Here is a 16,082-nt window from a genome sequence, read left to right on the forward strand (position 1 = left end):
GCACATAATTATCCGCATTGATTTTACGAGCACCCCTATAAGGGCAGCCCAATATCCCGCATATGAACTAATCTCGATATGGCCAAGGCTTTTTCGCCTAAAAACCACACAAGAGGAAACAAGAAACCACAAACGCAAACTCGTTTCGAGGCGGATGCCGGTTCTGATTAGCCTTGGCAACAAGTTGAGGGCTCTTTTTGGGTTTTGCACTTGGCTGCACATCTTTGAGCCAAATAAAAAAGCTGAAATAAACATGACAACAATGTGGTAAAAATTGGCAGAACAAAAATGGATATAACCATTGTGGCAGGCCAAGAAATTGGAAAGCAAAGAAATTAACATGAAAAAGCAAATGAAGCTAAAGTCAAAAAAGAGGGAAACCACAAGAGAGATTAAGATGTAAGTTCACAGAAAATTTCTAAAAATGAAATATAATAAAGCCACATTATTAACCACATTTAAGAAGTCATATCAGCCCAAGAATCCTTCAATCAAAGCGAATCTAAATCAATTCTCAACATTTGTATACCGTACAAATAAAAAAATTACCAAAGGAGAGATAGAGTGTCTTTGATATTCGAGCCGGAATAGTGGTCAATAAATCGCAACGGGCAGACGAGAGCTCTTTAAAAACAGCTTACAAGGACGTAACGCCGGCACGTCCTGGCTTCTGGCTCCTGACTGCCTCCTGCCACCTCTCTTCCACCTTTGCCAGAGTGGGCTTTAATAATGTTTGTTGGCTGTCTGGACATTGGCAACGATTTAGGCCACAGAGACGCCTCTTTCTGGGGGGTTCAACAAAAACTGCAAAAACCACCGAAAAATGCAGAAAACAAAGCTTAATAAGTAAGAGATTTATTTTCTTTTAAAAACAGTAAATTATTTAAGGTACAAATAGCAGAGAATCCCTTTTGGGCTACGCCTCTTGACTGTGCCATATGGCAAAGCCATAAAATTAATTCATTTCTTTTCGCTTAATTGAATTTTCTTGTATTAAGACCTTGAATGAACTAAGAGGCTTTTGTGGAAATCTTTTTTTGTAGCAGTTTGGGGGAGAATTCTGCAAGGCTGTGTTAGTTTTTAGGGAATTTTCTGGTCAAACTTTATTGACACATATTATTTTTGTAAAATAGTAGGCTTCTAGTTTATTTTCAACTCCATTTTCAATTAGAATACCTTTTACATAACATTTCTAACCAGTTGTAGTTACAAACAACAATCACAAAAATGTCCGAAAAGGTAAGAATAAAGTTTGTTTATATTCAAGAAAATATTTTCTGTTTCTTTTCAATATTTTAGAAACCTCAATTCAAGTTTCCTATGCACAATGTGCACTTTAACAAGACCATGGGCATAGTGAAAAATGCCTGCTTGTTTTCCGTTTTGGCTCCAACTATTATGTACATATTGTACAATGCACCGCACCAAAGGAAGTACAGGAGCTTCTATTCGACGTATGACCCCATCGATGCCTTTGACCGGATGATGAACGGTGGCTATATAGACTCTTTTCCACCCGGCAGTGGGCCCAAGGCTAAGAAGGACAAGAAGGATAAAAAGAAGAAGTAGACAAGGGGAATTAAAAACCAAAATCAAAAACACATATACGATTAAGACTGGGAAGGAGATCTAACACGAATTTGAGTTCTAAGAAATGACAATACGAAACAATAATCAAGCGACATTGATTACCTGGAGCATTGCAAACATTCTGGGCAGATATAGTTATCTGAATCCATTTCCCACACTTTAATAACATTTTAAATTGCACAACTTTCGAACTTTTGGACTTCGATAAGGAATATAAATTCGAAAAGCACAAACCTTTCCCTGTGACAACTATAAACAAAAAATATAAATAAATTGGAGCATTGCAAACTATATTATAATCTTTATATAAGATATGTAGATACTTACAAATATAAAATTAAAATTATTAGAGGCCAAACATATAAATTATCGGGAGTGTTTAAGAAATCACAAGGGTCTTTAAAAATCCTAAAAATGGCTTAAATATTGTTAAAATTTAGACTTAATTTGGTTTCTAAAAAATTCATTAAATACTTTTAAACTTTATTAAAAACCCTAAAGATTTCTGACTGACTTCAGTATATATTACCCTTACATAAAACTTATTACAAACCAATTGTAAGAGAACTTAGATTGTACAAAACATATGAAAAATCTTTCAACTGAATTATTTCCTTCCCTATAATTTTCTCTAATCCACAGCAATTCGCAAACTTGTCAATAATTTGTAGCATACTCTCTCGAGCGCATCGAGGAACTTTTTGGGCGATTTGGCCACAGTTAACCAGAGCCCAACAGGATATACATATGGTATATGGAAAGGGGACATGGCAAGCGGAAACACCGCCAAACATGTTGGCTGAAAGTTTTCAAATCAAGCCACAAGCCTGGGTGGCAGATGAAGGGCTGCCACTGTTACCCGATGTGGCTGACAGGCTGCGACAAACTCGCAGACAGTATCGAAAATGAAACTTTCTTCGTGGCAGGAGACAACAACAAGGGTCTCAAATAATGCAAGAAATGCATAAAATTTCAATAAACTTTTGTCATGTTAACGAAAAGAGCTTCGCGGTTGCGTTTCTAAAGACACGGAAAGAAATTATGAGATATAATATTATATAAAATATTATTAAAACATAATAAGATGCTCAGAACTCCTTTAATACCATTTTAAGTCTAACTACCAAAGTTCTTATTTATTTTTAAAATTAAATGAATATAAATAAATCCTTTTTAAAACCATTTCTCCCTCTGCATAGTAACTTGGTATGAGAATCCTTGTGGTGGAAATGCAGCGTCAGTGAAATGGAGAAATTTATTGCAGGCCGTGTCGACATCTTACACTGTCAGGCTGCAAACAGAGGAAATGTATTTTTTGGGAGAATGGTAAGAGCCTTTACCAAGCTGCTCCTCAAGGCCACGGACTATTTATGCACTGAGCAAAGCCTCTAATTATCCACTTTCAAAATAAGCCCCCCCCCGAAAATGTTGTTCATCCGAACTTGTCTTCTCAGAGAACATGAGGGAACTTTTAGCATTTTGAACTTAAGCTGCTTACCCTCGCTGGCCGGCAATTTTTTAGCAAACATCAGCCGAGCTGAAAAGTCCTTCGCTCCTTGGGCCTCTTGACTGCTTCTGCTGCTGCTACTGCTGCACTTGCCGACCTGCTGGACAGGATTCGCCCACTCGATCCCAGGATGCCAGGACGTGCCCGGCGTATAGAACACCTTCAGACAGCAGACCGCAAGTGCTGCAAAATGTTTCTCGACAGCAGCCACAACAGCCATCAAATGGACGCGGAGAGATTTTAAAGTCGCTAAAGGAGTACGCTTTAAATTTATATATATTATGTTACTTTAGAGATTAGATTAAAAGCTTTTAACAAAACCCTCTCAACTTATCTAAGATAACCTTGGGAGATTTATTTACAGAATTATCTTTCAGAATTTTATTCTTGCAACAAAAATAGAATTTAAAATCCCAACCTAGCCAAAATTGAGTCAGAATTATCTACCCAAACAAAGTATATAAAATTAAGTACTCCTCAAAATATTCCAGATTTATTTGATAACGAAAATACCCTTGAAATTGTAAGGTGCTTTTGGAGTACTTAAAAAAATTTGTCTGAGCTTTAGTGGCCACAATCGACCCACAGTTCCAGTGCTGCGGCTATTTTGCATTTTCCTGCCACCTGCCCACGTAAACAGAAATGTTTTTGGGCCACGTCTTGTCGGGGATTTTTTTCTCCTACTTTTTGGAAAGGCAAGACAATATTTTTATAGCTGCTCGGGGTCGGAGAAAAATGGGCATGTTAAGTGTTGTTTGCCATTTCTTTTATATTATTCTACCGTTTTTTCGGTTCCACCTTTTACACGTGTTTAACTTGGGCAAGATCTTTTTTTTAAGACATTCTAAGTGGTGACCCTTTGGCTAGGCCACATAGTTTGAGCCGTGTTTGGCTTAGATATTTCCTATTTTTTGGAGGCTAAAGAAGTTGGGTTTTATGTATGTAAAGCTGATATTTTTTATTTATTTTTTGTTATTTAAGTAACAAAAATTAAAGAGTCTGTTTTACAATTTAAGCTAAAATTTACCCCAAGACTCTATTGCATCTTTATTATTTATCTTTCTGGCCCAAAATTTATACATTTTTTCCTGGCTTCTAGATTTAACCGATTGCCAGGCTTCGCTGGTATCTATGCCAGTCCATAAAATTACATTCTGTGCATAGAAAACGTGTTTTTGCTGAACCCCAAAACATGGCCGAGAATGTTTTATGACCAAACATAGTTGTGTTTGTAAAAGTAAATACATTTTTACGAGCTCTGCTCTGGAGCTATCCCAAAGCCTGCATTTAGCCTGGAGGTCCTGGAGGCAGAAGTAATTGCATAATTGGCACTTAGCGTGTCTTCGACTTACACAGCTCATTAAACCCTTGTTGTGGTCGGGATGCAAAGTTTGACAAATTGCCGGGAGGCAAGGCGGGAATCAACCAAATGATGGCCCCAATTGGATGCCTCCCAAGCTACCAACCAAGTCCCTGACGGCAGGGTTCGATAAATCAAGCTGGCAAACAGGATTTGTGCACTGACTTGGATTTGATGCATTTAATGGGCGGTTGGCGTCACGAAGGATCGAACCAGAGCCTTGCGGTGGGAGGTTGGTCTGTTGGCCTTTCGGGTCGTTTTGGCAAATTGCAGTTTGGCAGCTCGCAAGTTACACATCACGAAAGCGTAGCCAGGCTGGGCGCCAAAAAGCAGACAACATTTTGCATTATCCTCTGGAAATATTTATGAGGCAGGCGGCAAAATGCCGAAGGCATTGATTTATTTGCGGAAAATCGTTTATTAGAGCAAGTCCCTTTAAGGCAGAAACTGGCCCCCCCCAAACAAGGCTCACAAATGAACATGCAAAATGCTGATGAGTGAAGCCCCTCGATATCGAACAATTGAACTTTCTGATTGAGTTGAGCATTGCAATGGGGGAAAAAGGTGGAATTACGATGAATATTGCACAATGCAACTACTGGCACATTTGTCAGGTCTTAAGTGGGTTGACGAGCTACTAAAGGGGCTGAGAGGCAGGCAGGCGAAATTGCACTTGAAGGATTCACAGAAAATTGGACCAGACCCGGTCGCTGCATTATGGAGGGAGAATTCTATAGCCTCTAGGAGGAAGTAGAGTTGAATGTGCTTATGATGGATTTTTAAAATCGAAAATACAGAGAGGTTACAGAAAAGGTAAATTAAATAAAAGTTCTAGAAAAGGGAAAACAATACTTTTTAAAATCACAAAAAATATGTTTGATAAAATACCTCATTTGTAACATCTCAACCGCATTTTTAAGCTCTCAATTATCTGGGCTTTAAGCCAGTAGATTTCCCCCTACCATAAATCGCAGCTGTCTGCCAATCTTTGGAATTTTCCTGTTTTATTTCAAAAGAGAACAATAGCCTCATACTATCTGCGAATGCCTTTACAGAAACCAGTTTAAATGTAGGCCAAAGGACCACACATTCCATACAATGTAGCCTCATGCCTTTTTATATATTTATTATACCCTTGCAGGGTATTATAATTTCAGTCAGAAGTTTGCAACGCAGTGAAGGAGACGTTTCCGACCCTATAAAGTATATATATTCTTGATCAGCATCAACAGCCGAGTCGATATAGCCATGTCCGTCTGTCCGTCTGTCCATCTGTCCGTCTGTCCGTCTGTCCGTCTGTCTGTTTCTACGCAAACTAGTCCCTCAGTTTTAAAGCTATCTGAATGAAACTTTGCATATAGTCTTCTATATACTCTCACTGCTATATATGTCGGAACGGGCCGGATCGGACGACTATATCATATAGCTGCCATACAAATGTTCGATAAATTTTTCGAAAAAAAATTATAACTTTGCTGTTTTTTAACATTTTTGCACCATTTTTTAGATATGGCCATTCTATATTATTTCTGAATTTTGGTAAAAATTTTATGAAAATCGGACGACTATATCTTATAGCTGCCATAGAAACGATCGGGAAATTAATAGGAAACAAATTATAACTTCGTTGTTTTTCAACGTATTTTCATCTACTCTGAGATATAAGCTTATTTTATTATTGTAGAATTTTGGTATAAATTTCATGAAAATCGGACAACTATATCATATAGCGGCCATAGGAGCGATCGGTAGATGTAGAGAAAATGTAAAGGTGTGAATGTAAAACTGTAACTGTCAAACTGTAAACATTATAAGTATAGTTGAAATGTAATGAAATAATATCTGCAAGGGTATACAAACTTCGGCGTGCCGAAGTTAGCTTCCTTTCTTGTTTTTATTTTATTTTTTTTAATTACGGTCGCGCTGACAGGAGCACCGCAGTGACAAAAACAACATCAGGAGCAACTGCCAGATAATTTCAGTAGCGCCAAGTTGCCTTTCAGTGTCGCCGCAGCTGCTGTCGACCTTTGGGAAGTGATTGCAGCCGTGACAACTTAATTTAAAAAAAAAAAACCAACTATCGTGCAATTGCTGCACAATCTGGGAGACTTTAATTCGGTTAACCCCAGTCCAGTAGTGGCAATACAAATGACTGTTGTATTTTTGTTGCTTTTGGTCAACCATTGTTGCTGTTCAGGGGAGGGCGTTAATAATGCCACACGTCGAGGTGAACAACTGCAGCGATGCATAGCTGATGGGACAGGTTGGTCATGCACAAGGAATAAAAATGTAATGTTAGAAAAAAATATATTTAAAAATAGGGAATTACATTTTAAAAATGTTAAATAACTAGGAATAAGTTTTTCTTAAACCTTTTCATCTTCTACAAGCAAAAGTCAAGACGCTTTGCTTTCTTTATGTTTTAAACATTGAATTCTTATTACTAAGGGAAGACATAAGGGAGTAAGATTATATCTATATAAACAAAAGAATGTATAAAATACATATTAATAAAAATTTAACCTCTCAGTGTGCCTATTCCAAGAGTTTAAAACAATGGCAACATATTCCATCCCATGCCCAGAACCCTCCAATTCAGCCTCGTATACACCCCTTACATTCCAGCGAAACGCTCTCTCAGCCGTGTTTATGCGATTTAACAGATTGAAAAACAAGTCGATAAACGAAAAATGAAAAAATAAAATAACCAAAACCAAACCCAAAAAATGCTTTTCCCATTGAGGACTGAAAAAAAGCAAAACAAAAGTGAAACAAAAGGGATTTATGGGATTTGTGGCGAAATGCAGCTGGAGCTCTATTTTACAGGTTTTTTTTTTAACATATTTGTTTCGTGTTTTCCCCTTAGGCAGGGGGAGAATTGCATATGAAGACTTTAACAAAGAAAACAAAGAAAAAAGTTATACAATTTACAAAATTACAAGGAAAAGTTGCAGAAATTATAAGATGCTTGTCTTTAAAATGAACAAAAGAGTAAAAGAAATTTAAACAGCTACATTTTCTAAAGAAGAACCTTTAAGATAAATTAATAAACAATTCGACAATACTGAAAATCCAAACAAATATTTGCTAAATCAAAAAATAAACCTAGCAGTAGTTACTTTAAGTTAAGACAAAAGGGTCAAAAAAGGAAGGAAGGAAGCCAAGGCCAGAGAATAAAGTTATATTGAGTCATATGATATGAATAGTAAACTCTTTTAGTAAACAATAAATTCTCTAAAACTGTAAGCAACACAACCAACACATTCACATATCCTAACAAAGTATTAAAATTTCATCTTTAATGTCAATTCATAATTTAATACTTATGTATGTATACATGTAAACCCATGCCATACCTTTGTGCTTTCAACAAAAAATTGGCCAAAGAAAAACCCTTTTCACATAGGCAAACCCCCCAGGGAGAAAGCGGCACGAAAAGATACTTTGAAGATGTTTTTTTTTTATGAACCCTTCTACCCGCAATTTCATTTTCCTTTTATGCACGTAAAGAAATAAATATTTATGTAAAAACGGAGGAGAGTCGTGAACTCAAATCAATGAAAATTATTTATTTTTCCTGGGTAATGCTATTTTTGTAGAAAATTTCTATAACTCTTCCCAAGCTTTGATGTGTGCGGCGTGCGTGGTGCTTGTGGGTCAAATAAATAACGTATACGCCATGTGAGACCGCAAGTGCAAGCCAGGCTTAAAGCCAGAGCCTTTTCTAGTGTATATCCCCTTTAAAGGGTTAGCGATTGGGAGAGAGTATGGTCTAAGGACTTTTCCACTTTGTAGCAATCTGTCCGACAACATGGCGTATGCGTAACGTGCGGCACATAACTCAAATCGCCGAGCATATTCATCTTCATATGCAAAGTAGATTTATGTCGCATTTCTGTACTTGGCATGCTCTTTTCGAGGCTCTGCCGCCGCCTGCCATTTGAAATTCCCCCAGCGTGTCGACATATTCAGCTTGTTTTGTTGATTACGAGGACGGCTTTCCCCCAGTTTTTCTTTCTCTCTCTGCGAGCAAGTATTTTTCCGGCACATTTTTCGCTTTGGCAGAAACTTAAAGTCAGCGCTTGTGGCTCATAAATTATGTTAACAACGCTCACGCGTTCGCGTTCGTGGTCACATTACATTTTTCTATTTTGTTTCTATTTTCTTATTTTTTCTATTTTCCTCTACCTTTTCCCCAACCATTTTCCTCCTATTTTTTGAAGTTTTTATTTCACTGCTATCTATTTCTGGCCTGCATTATTTAATTACTTAAGTTCTTGTTTGACGTTGGGCGAAACAGTGCACGTGCCTGAATTTTTGACTGAAAAACTTTTACAAAATAATGGAATTCTAAATTTTTCACCCTACGTATGAGAGTTGGAAGTTTAGACACGTTCTGAAAGAAAAAGATTGGAAAACAAATAGAAAAACCCATGTAGAGGTCAGAAATTTAAGTTCGGTTTGTAAAGCAAGCAGAGTTGAGTTCTGGTAAATAAAAAAACGAAAAACCATGAAAGGAGTCAATTATTATAATTGCCCATGTTTCCAAGCCCACACACCATGGGGGAGTCCACACCGCAAGCTGGCGAGGAGCATTTAATTAAAACATCATAAATTTCCGTTGACAAACAGAGGAACTTTTGGCCAACAAAAACTTTTCGTTAGATGCAAAAACTTCATTTCGTTTCGTTGGCGCAAGAAGCTGACCAATAACGGAAAAATGTTATGTTTGGTCAGAAGTGCAGCAGGAATTTTAAGTTCTTTATTGAATTTCGTGCGGAAAATAGCAAGCTATATGACAAAATGCTGGAGAAATGAGGCAGGCAGGCGGCCGAAATAAGCCACAGGCCACAGGCCATGCGGCTCATAAAGTCCTGGCAATGCAGGACGACGACGACGGTGCATGCCGCATGCCACTGTTGACACAGGACGAAAGCCATGTGAGGTCAACGGAAATCGGGCTCTCCTCTGCCACCCCTCGTTGTGTATGCGTCCTCAGTTGGCTATATTGCCCACTTTGACGGTGCTTTGGCAACGATTTTGGTTGCACTTCAGTACTTCGCTTAATTTGTACTAGTAAAATATAAATTATAAATTGAAAGTCTTAAGTTAACTTAAAGTAAATCGGTTACTTAAGCTCCACGAACTTTCTTTTGATTTAAACTGAACTGAAACAGAGATCAGATTGTCCCAAAAATTCTTATAAATGAAACTGGAACTTATGATTTCTTGGCTTAAATATTTTTAAAATATAAAAAAGTATAGGTACTATATAGTCATTCTTAACCAAAAATCAAACCATTTCAAGCGTAAAACAACTCAACCATTAAAGTTGTCTTCTAGATTTATGCGCTCTGTTAAGTTTTTGGCCAAGAAATTGCAAAAGTAAGTTAGTTTCGAGAGCCTTTGGGGAATTAATCAGTTACAATGACCTACCTGCAAGGCATTTGTTGCCGCAAAAACTTTCATTGAGGCGATTGTTAAAAATACTTTTGCTTGTTGGCTGCCAACTTTTGTTTGAAATCCCCGATGGATTCCAGAAGAATCGCTGACTTTAACTTTAACTCGTATACTTTTACTGTTTCTAGAAGTTATTCCCCCCATTCAATATTCATATAGCTGCAACATAATTTTTGCTGAAAGCAAACAGACTGCGCATAAATAAATAACACGAAAAGAGCCAGTGAAATAAATAATTGGAATATAGTACAGCAGTTTCACAAGTATCCTGGATTTCAGGTTTCAAATTTTGTATATATAAAAATAAAGATAAACTTTAATTCCCGCTAGACCTTAGAACTTCTGGCGACATGTCAATAAAAATGATTACTCTGCAGTACCTAAAAATATAGAGCGAATGAAAAGGGCCAACACAAAAATCATATACAGGTCAAGACAGGACAGCAAATTCGCCGCAGGACCACAGGACCCGATGGACCAAAACTGACAGCCTTGGCCAAAAGTTTGACAAGCCTCGGAGTGTGAGTGTGAAGGAGAAATGGTGTGTATTTTCAGTTTCCTGGACTCCTCAGCCAATTCAAGTGAAATGTGAATGACAGAATGTGAATAAAAGTGACATAAATCGAATACGAAAACGTAAGACATTAAATCTTTAAAATAAATATAAAGAACACTTTAAGGTAACAATAAATAAATACAAGTCGCACCTTTGAATTGAATTTTGGCAATACTAATCAAAACAAGAATCTATACCTGAAATTTATTTATTTATATATATTTTGGTGATAAAAAAATCACTTAATATGATTAAAATGAGATACCTTACTTTATTGCCTAAAAATAAACTAGTCATATCAATTTTTATATTATTTATCTGTTAATTTTCTGATGGTTCCCATGGACATTAAGCTAAAGTTTAGTTGGTTCCGCGTTATTCAGCCTTCAACCCTGACTAAAATAATTTTCCGGTATAATCACCCCTATATATACAATATCGGAGCCTATCAATACTTAGCTTAGTCTTCTGTAGCTAACAAAATGAAACTCTTGGCTTTTCTGCTTCTTGGCTTGTATTATTTTTATGTAAAGAGTGAAGAGTGTGTACAGGTAGACAAATTTAATATAATTTTAATATAATTAATTAATCAATATATTTATTTCTTTACAGGATAAATCTGACCCTGACACTGACTACTGTCGGAGATACTGTTTCAATAACACTAACCGTGTTTGTGCAAATAATGGACTTTGCTATTACCATTTCAAAAATAGGTGCACGATGACTAACAGAAATTGCTATTGCGTAGAGAACAATAAGCCAGGTAATTAAGAGTAATTTCGAATTTTTTAGTAGATATTTTAAATAATTAATTCTTTATTTTATTCAAGTATTCAAATTTATTAGCAATGGACTATGCGTTAACCCGACATTGAAAAAATGTACTAAATCCCCGGCACCGGAAACGGCACCGGCAGCCGCATCTTCCAGAGGCTGATTGTACTTAAATCTGTTTCTTCTTTTTACCAAAAATAAAAGCAATTCAACAGCCACAGACATAAATGTTTACATAAAATCTTAGGAAACCGCAGTCAGTCAACTTTTTTATTGGGCCTAACGCCTCGGCTCACTTCATGTCACCTCCTGAAACTGGGCACTCGGATAAGGAAGGATGTGGGAAAAGTATTTCCTGAAAACAGAATATTTATAAGTAGAAATCGCAAAAAATTCCATTGACCAGAGAGCTGCGTTACAGAGCTTAGTCACAAGTCACAAGGGCACAACTTTACTTTCTCTTTCCTTTGATTGTTAAATTTGATATTCAAACGCAAAATTTAGATTATCTTGAATGTAAAGTGTAGATAATTATAATATTTTTCGCGTTAATGGGCCTTCAACCCTGACTTAAACAATTTTCCGGTATAATCAGCCCCCTATATATATCGCAGCAAATCAATACCTAACTTAGTCTGAAGTAAATTTAGCAATAAAAATGAAACTCTTGGCATTTCTGCTTTTTAGCTTGTATATCTTTTATGTAAAGAGTGAAGAGTGTCTAAAGGTATCCATATTTAATATAATTTTAACATAATTATTTAATCAATATATTTAATCCATTACAGGATAAATATGTCCCAGACAGTCACCCCTGTCTTAGAATCTGTTTCAATCGCACTGACACTATTTGTGCAAATAATGGAAAATGCTACTTTAATTTCAAAAATGGGTGCACGATGAATAACAGAAATTGCTATAGCATAGCCAGAAAATGGCCAGGTAATTTGGAGTAATTTCGAATTTTCTTAGTAGAAATTTTAAATATTTAAATCTTAATTTTATTCAAGTATTCAAATTTATTAGCAAAGGACCATGCGTTAACCCGACATTGAGAAGATGTTTAAATTCCCCGGCCCCGGCACCAGCACCGGAAACGGCACCGGCACCCTAATCTTCCAGAGGGTGATTGTACTTAAATCTGTTTCTTTTTTTAACCAAAAATTAAAGCAATTCAACAGCCACAGACATAAATGTTTACATACAATCTTAGGAAACAGACGAGCCTATGTGGGGAGACCCTCATTTCCAGACGGTAATTGAGACAGACAGGCAGACTGGTATGAGACAGTGATAACTTTCCGCCAAATTAGAGTTCCAAGGACAACTTCCTGCGGCCGCCCCTAATCACTGTGGGCAGTCAGCCAACTTTTATTGGGCCAAACCCCATATGGTTTAAAGCTTCAACGCCTCGGCTCACTTCATATCGCCCCATAAACTTTTATTAGCCCGCCTGAAACTGGGGCACATTTTGATTGACACTTTAACCGTTAATGTCTTAAAGCGAGCTGCACTCGGATAAGAAAGGATGTTGGCAAAGGATTTTATGAAAACAGGATATTTATAAGTAGAAATCGCCAAAGTTTCCATTGACCAGAGAGCTGAGTTGGAGAGCTTATTCTGACACCGGAAAAGGAAGTCACAACAAGACTTTTACTTTCCTTTGATTGTCAAGTTGGATATTCCACGCAAAATTTAGAATATCCTGAATGTAAAGTGTAGATAATTATAATATTTTTCGCGTTAATGGGCCTTCAACCCTGGCTAAAACAATTTTCTGGTATAATCAGCCCCCTATATATATCGAAGCAAATCAATACCTATCTTAGTCTGAAGTAAATTTAGCAATAAAAATGAAGCTCCTGGCTTTTCTGCTTCTTAGCTTGTATATCTTTTATGTGAAGAGTGAAGCGTGTGTAGGTATACATATTTAATATAATTTTAATATAATTAATCATATATTTAATCCATTACAGGATAAACCTGAGCCAGACACTGACTACTGTCTTAGAGTCTGTTACAAAACAAATAACACTGTTTGTGCAAATAATGGAATATGCTATTCTCATTTCTATAATATGTGCGTACTGAGTAACAAAAATTGCCATTGCATAGAGCACAAATTGCCAGGTAATTTGGAGTAATTTCGAATTTTTTAGTAGAAATTTTAAATAATTAATTCTTAATTTTATTCAAGTATTCAAATTTATTAGCAAAGGACCATGCGTTAACCCGACATTGAGAAGATGTTTAAATCCCCCGGTCACGCCACCACCACCCGCATCTTCCAGAGGCTGATTGTACTTAAAACTGTTTCCTTTTTTAACCAAAAATAAAAGCAATTCAACAGCCACAGACATAAATGTTTACATACAATCTTAGGAAACCGACGAGCCTATGTGGGGAGACCCGCATTTCAAGACGGTAATTGAGACAGACAGGCAGACTAGGATGAGACAGTGATAACTTTCCGCCAAATTAGAGTTCCAAGGACAACTTCCTGCGGCCGCCCCTAATCACTGTGCGCAGTCAGCCAACTTTTATTGGGCCAAAACCCCATATGGTTTAAAGCTTCAACGCCTCGACTCACTTCATATCGCCCCATAAACCTTTATTAGCCCGCCTGAAACTGGGGCACATTTTGATTGACACTTTAACCGTTAATGTCTTAAAGCGAGCTGCGTTCGGATAAGGAAGGATGTTGGCAAAGGATTTTATGAAAACAGGATATTTATAAGTAGAAATCGCAAAAGTTTCCATTGACCAGAGAGCTGAGTTGGAGAGCTTATTCTGACACCGGAAAAGGAAGTCACAAGGTCACAACAAGACTTTTACTTTCCTTTGATGGTCAAATTGGATATTCAACTCAAATTGTAGAATATCCTGAATGTAAAGTGTAGATAATTATAATATTTTTCGCGTTAATGGGCCTTCAACCCTGATTAAAACAATTTTCCGGTATAATCAGCTACCTATAAATATCGAAGCATATCAATACTTAGCTTAGTCTTATGTGAATTTAGCTATAAAAATGAAAATCTTGGCTTTTCTGCTTCTTAGCTTGTACATTTTTGGTGTGTCAACTGAAGAGGTAATTTGAACTATACGTTTATTTAAAAAAGTTGATTAATTAATTCAATATATTTATTCTTTACAGAAAAAGTCAACAACGGTAGTTAAACTGCTATATTTACAATTCTTTTTTTTAATTTTAACTATGCGTTAGTTTAAAAATTATGATCTGTGTTAATTTAATATAATTAATTAATTTCCCACATTTTTTATTTTTTTTTTACAGATGAAGACAACAACGGTATTTAAACTGCTATATTTGAAATTCTTTTATTTTATTTTAACTATGCGTTAATATAAATAATTAATTCACCAATTTTTTTGCTTTTTTTCAGAGAGATCCAATGGTATTTAACCTGCAATATTCTAATTAAAATAATTTCAAATATATATAACATAAAAATTAATTTACAGTTTACCCTCCTTGAAACCTGTTATCGATTCTGTTCAATATACCTTACCCCTGTTTGTGCAAATAATGGAATCTGCACATATGAATTCCACAATATGTGCAGGATGAGAAACAAAAATTGCTATTTCAGTAGGCGCAATAGGCCAGGTAATTAAGAGTAATTTCAAAATTTTATTAGAAATTATTAATAATTACTTTTTTTTAAGAATTCCAATTGATTAACAAAGGACAATGCTGGGACAAGATAAACAGATGTACTGATGATCAATTGAAATAGGAATGTCTACCATAGGTATTTGAATGCACTTGAATCGGTTTCATATTTAACCAAGGATAAAAGCAATTCAAAAGCCACAGAATTTTATGTAAACAGGATGTTTATAAATAAAAATCGCAAAAGTTTCTACTGACCACAAAGCTGAGTTACAGAGCTTTTTCTGACACCGGAAACGGAAGTCACAAAGGCACAACAAGACTTTTAGTTTCCTTTGATTGTTAAATTGGATATTCAACGCAAATTGTAGATTATCTTGAATGTAAAGTGTAGATAATTATAAAATTTTTCGCGTTAATGGGCCTTCAACCCTGGCTAAAACAATTTTCCGGTATAATCAGCTACCTATATATATCGAAGCAAATCAATACCTAACTTAGTCTGAAGTAAATTTAGCAATAAAAATGAAACTCCTGGCTTTTCTGCTTCTTAGCTTGTATATTTTTGGTGTGTCATCTGAAGAGGTAATTTTAACAAATACGTTTATTTTTAAACTGCAATATTCAAATTAAAATATTTGCAATATAAAATTTAAATAAAATTATAGGTAAGCAGCACTGAAACCTGTCTGAGCTACTGTGCACTAAACCATAAGCCTGTTTGTGGAAATAATGGAACGTGCAGATTTGAATTCAAAAATGTGTGCTATATGAAAAATGCTAATTGCTTTTCCACTGAGCACGGTAGGCCAGGTAATTAAGAGTAATTTCCAATTTTTAATCGAAATTTTGAATAATTAATTTTCTTTTTTTAAGAATTCAAATTAAATAACAAAGGACCATGCCTTGGCAATAGAAACAAATGTATTGGTGTTCAAATGGAATAGGACTGTCTACAAGAGGTATTTGATTGTACTTAAATCATTTTAGCATTTTATCCAAGGATAAAAACAATTTAATATTATTTAGCCAGGATATTTATAGGTGGACATCGCAAAAGTTCCCCCTGACCACAAAGCTGAGTTACAGAGCTTTTTCTAACACCGGAAACGGAAGTCACAAAGGCACAAGAAAACTTTTACTTTCCCATGATTGTTAAATTGAATAAAAAAAGCAAAATTTGAAATATCCTGAA

General features: G+C 35.9%; 2 protein-coding genes across 7 annotated transcripts; both read left to right on the forward strand.

Moving 5' to 3' along the window:
• Positions 1–1,079: 1,079 nt before the first annotated feature.
• Positions 1,080–1,881, forward strand: COX6CL (Cytochrome c oxidase subunit 6C-like). The gene is made up of 2 exons (XM_017166263.3): positions 1,080–1,239; positions 1,300–1,881. Exons 1-2 carry the CDS (start codon positions 1,228–1,230, stop codon positions 1,567–1,569), a joined length of 282 nt encoding a protein of 93 aa, XP_017021752.1. The 5' UTR covers positions 1,080–1,227; the 3' UTR covers positions 1,570–1,881.
• A 9,036-nt stretch (positions 1,882–10,917) lies between these two features.
• Positions 10,918–16,082, forward strand: LOC108074244 (uncharacterized). 6 transcript variants are annotated; one of them, XR_011445604.1, is made up of 15 exons: positions 10,918–11,024; positions 11,086–11,239; positions 11,307–11,977; positions 12,039–12,192; positions 12,261–13,166; positions 13,227–13,380; positions 13,448–14,341; positions 14,408–14,422; positions 14,549–14,563; positions 14,658–14,669; positions 14,737–14,881; positions 14,941–15,472; positions 15,556–15,700; positions 15,764–15,849; positions 15,921–16,082. XR_011445604.1 is itself a non-coding variant. In XM_017166193.2 (9 exons), exons 1-6 carry the CDS (start codon positions 14,282–14,284, stop codon positions 15,009–15,011), a joined length of 318 nt encoding a protein of 105 aa, XP_017021682.1. In that variant the 5' UTR covers positions 14,261–14,281; the 3' UTR covers positions 15,012–15,472; positions 15,556–15,700; positions 15,764–15,849; positions 15,917–16,082. The 6 variants fall into 6 exon arrangements, 1 of the variants encoding a protein (XP_017021682.1); XR_011445606.1 differs by having other exon boundaries at positions 15,932–16,082; XR_011445601.1 differs by having other exon boundaries at positions 13,464–14,341; positions 15,917–16,082.

Source organism: Drosophila kikkawai, chromosome 2L, assembly GCF_030179895.1.
Source record: "Drosophila kikkawai strain 14028-0561.14 chromosome 2L, DkikHiC1v2, whole genome shotgun sequence".
Classification (NCBI taxonomy): Eukaryota; Metazoa; Arthropoda; class Insecta; order Diptera; family Drosophilidae; genus Drosophila; species Drosophila kikkawai.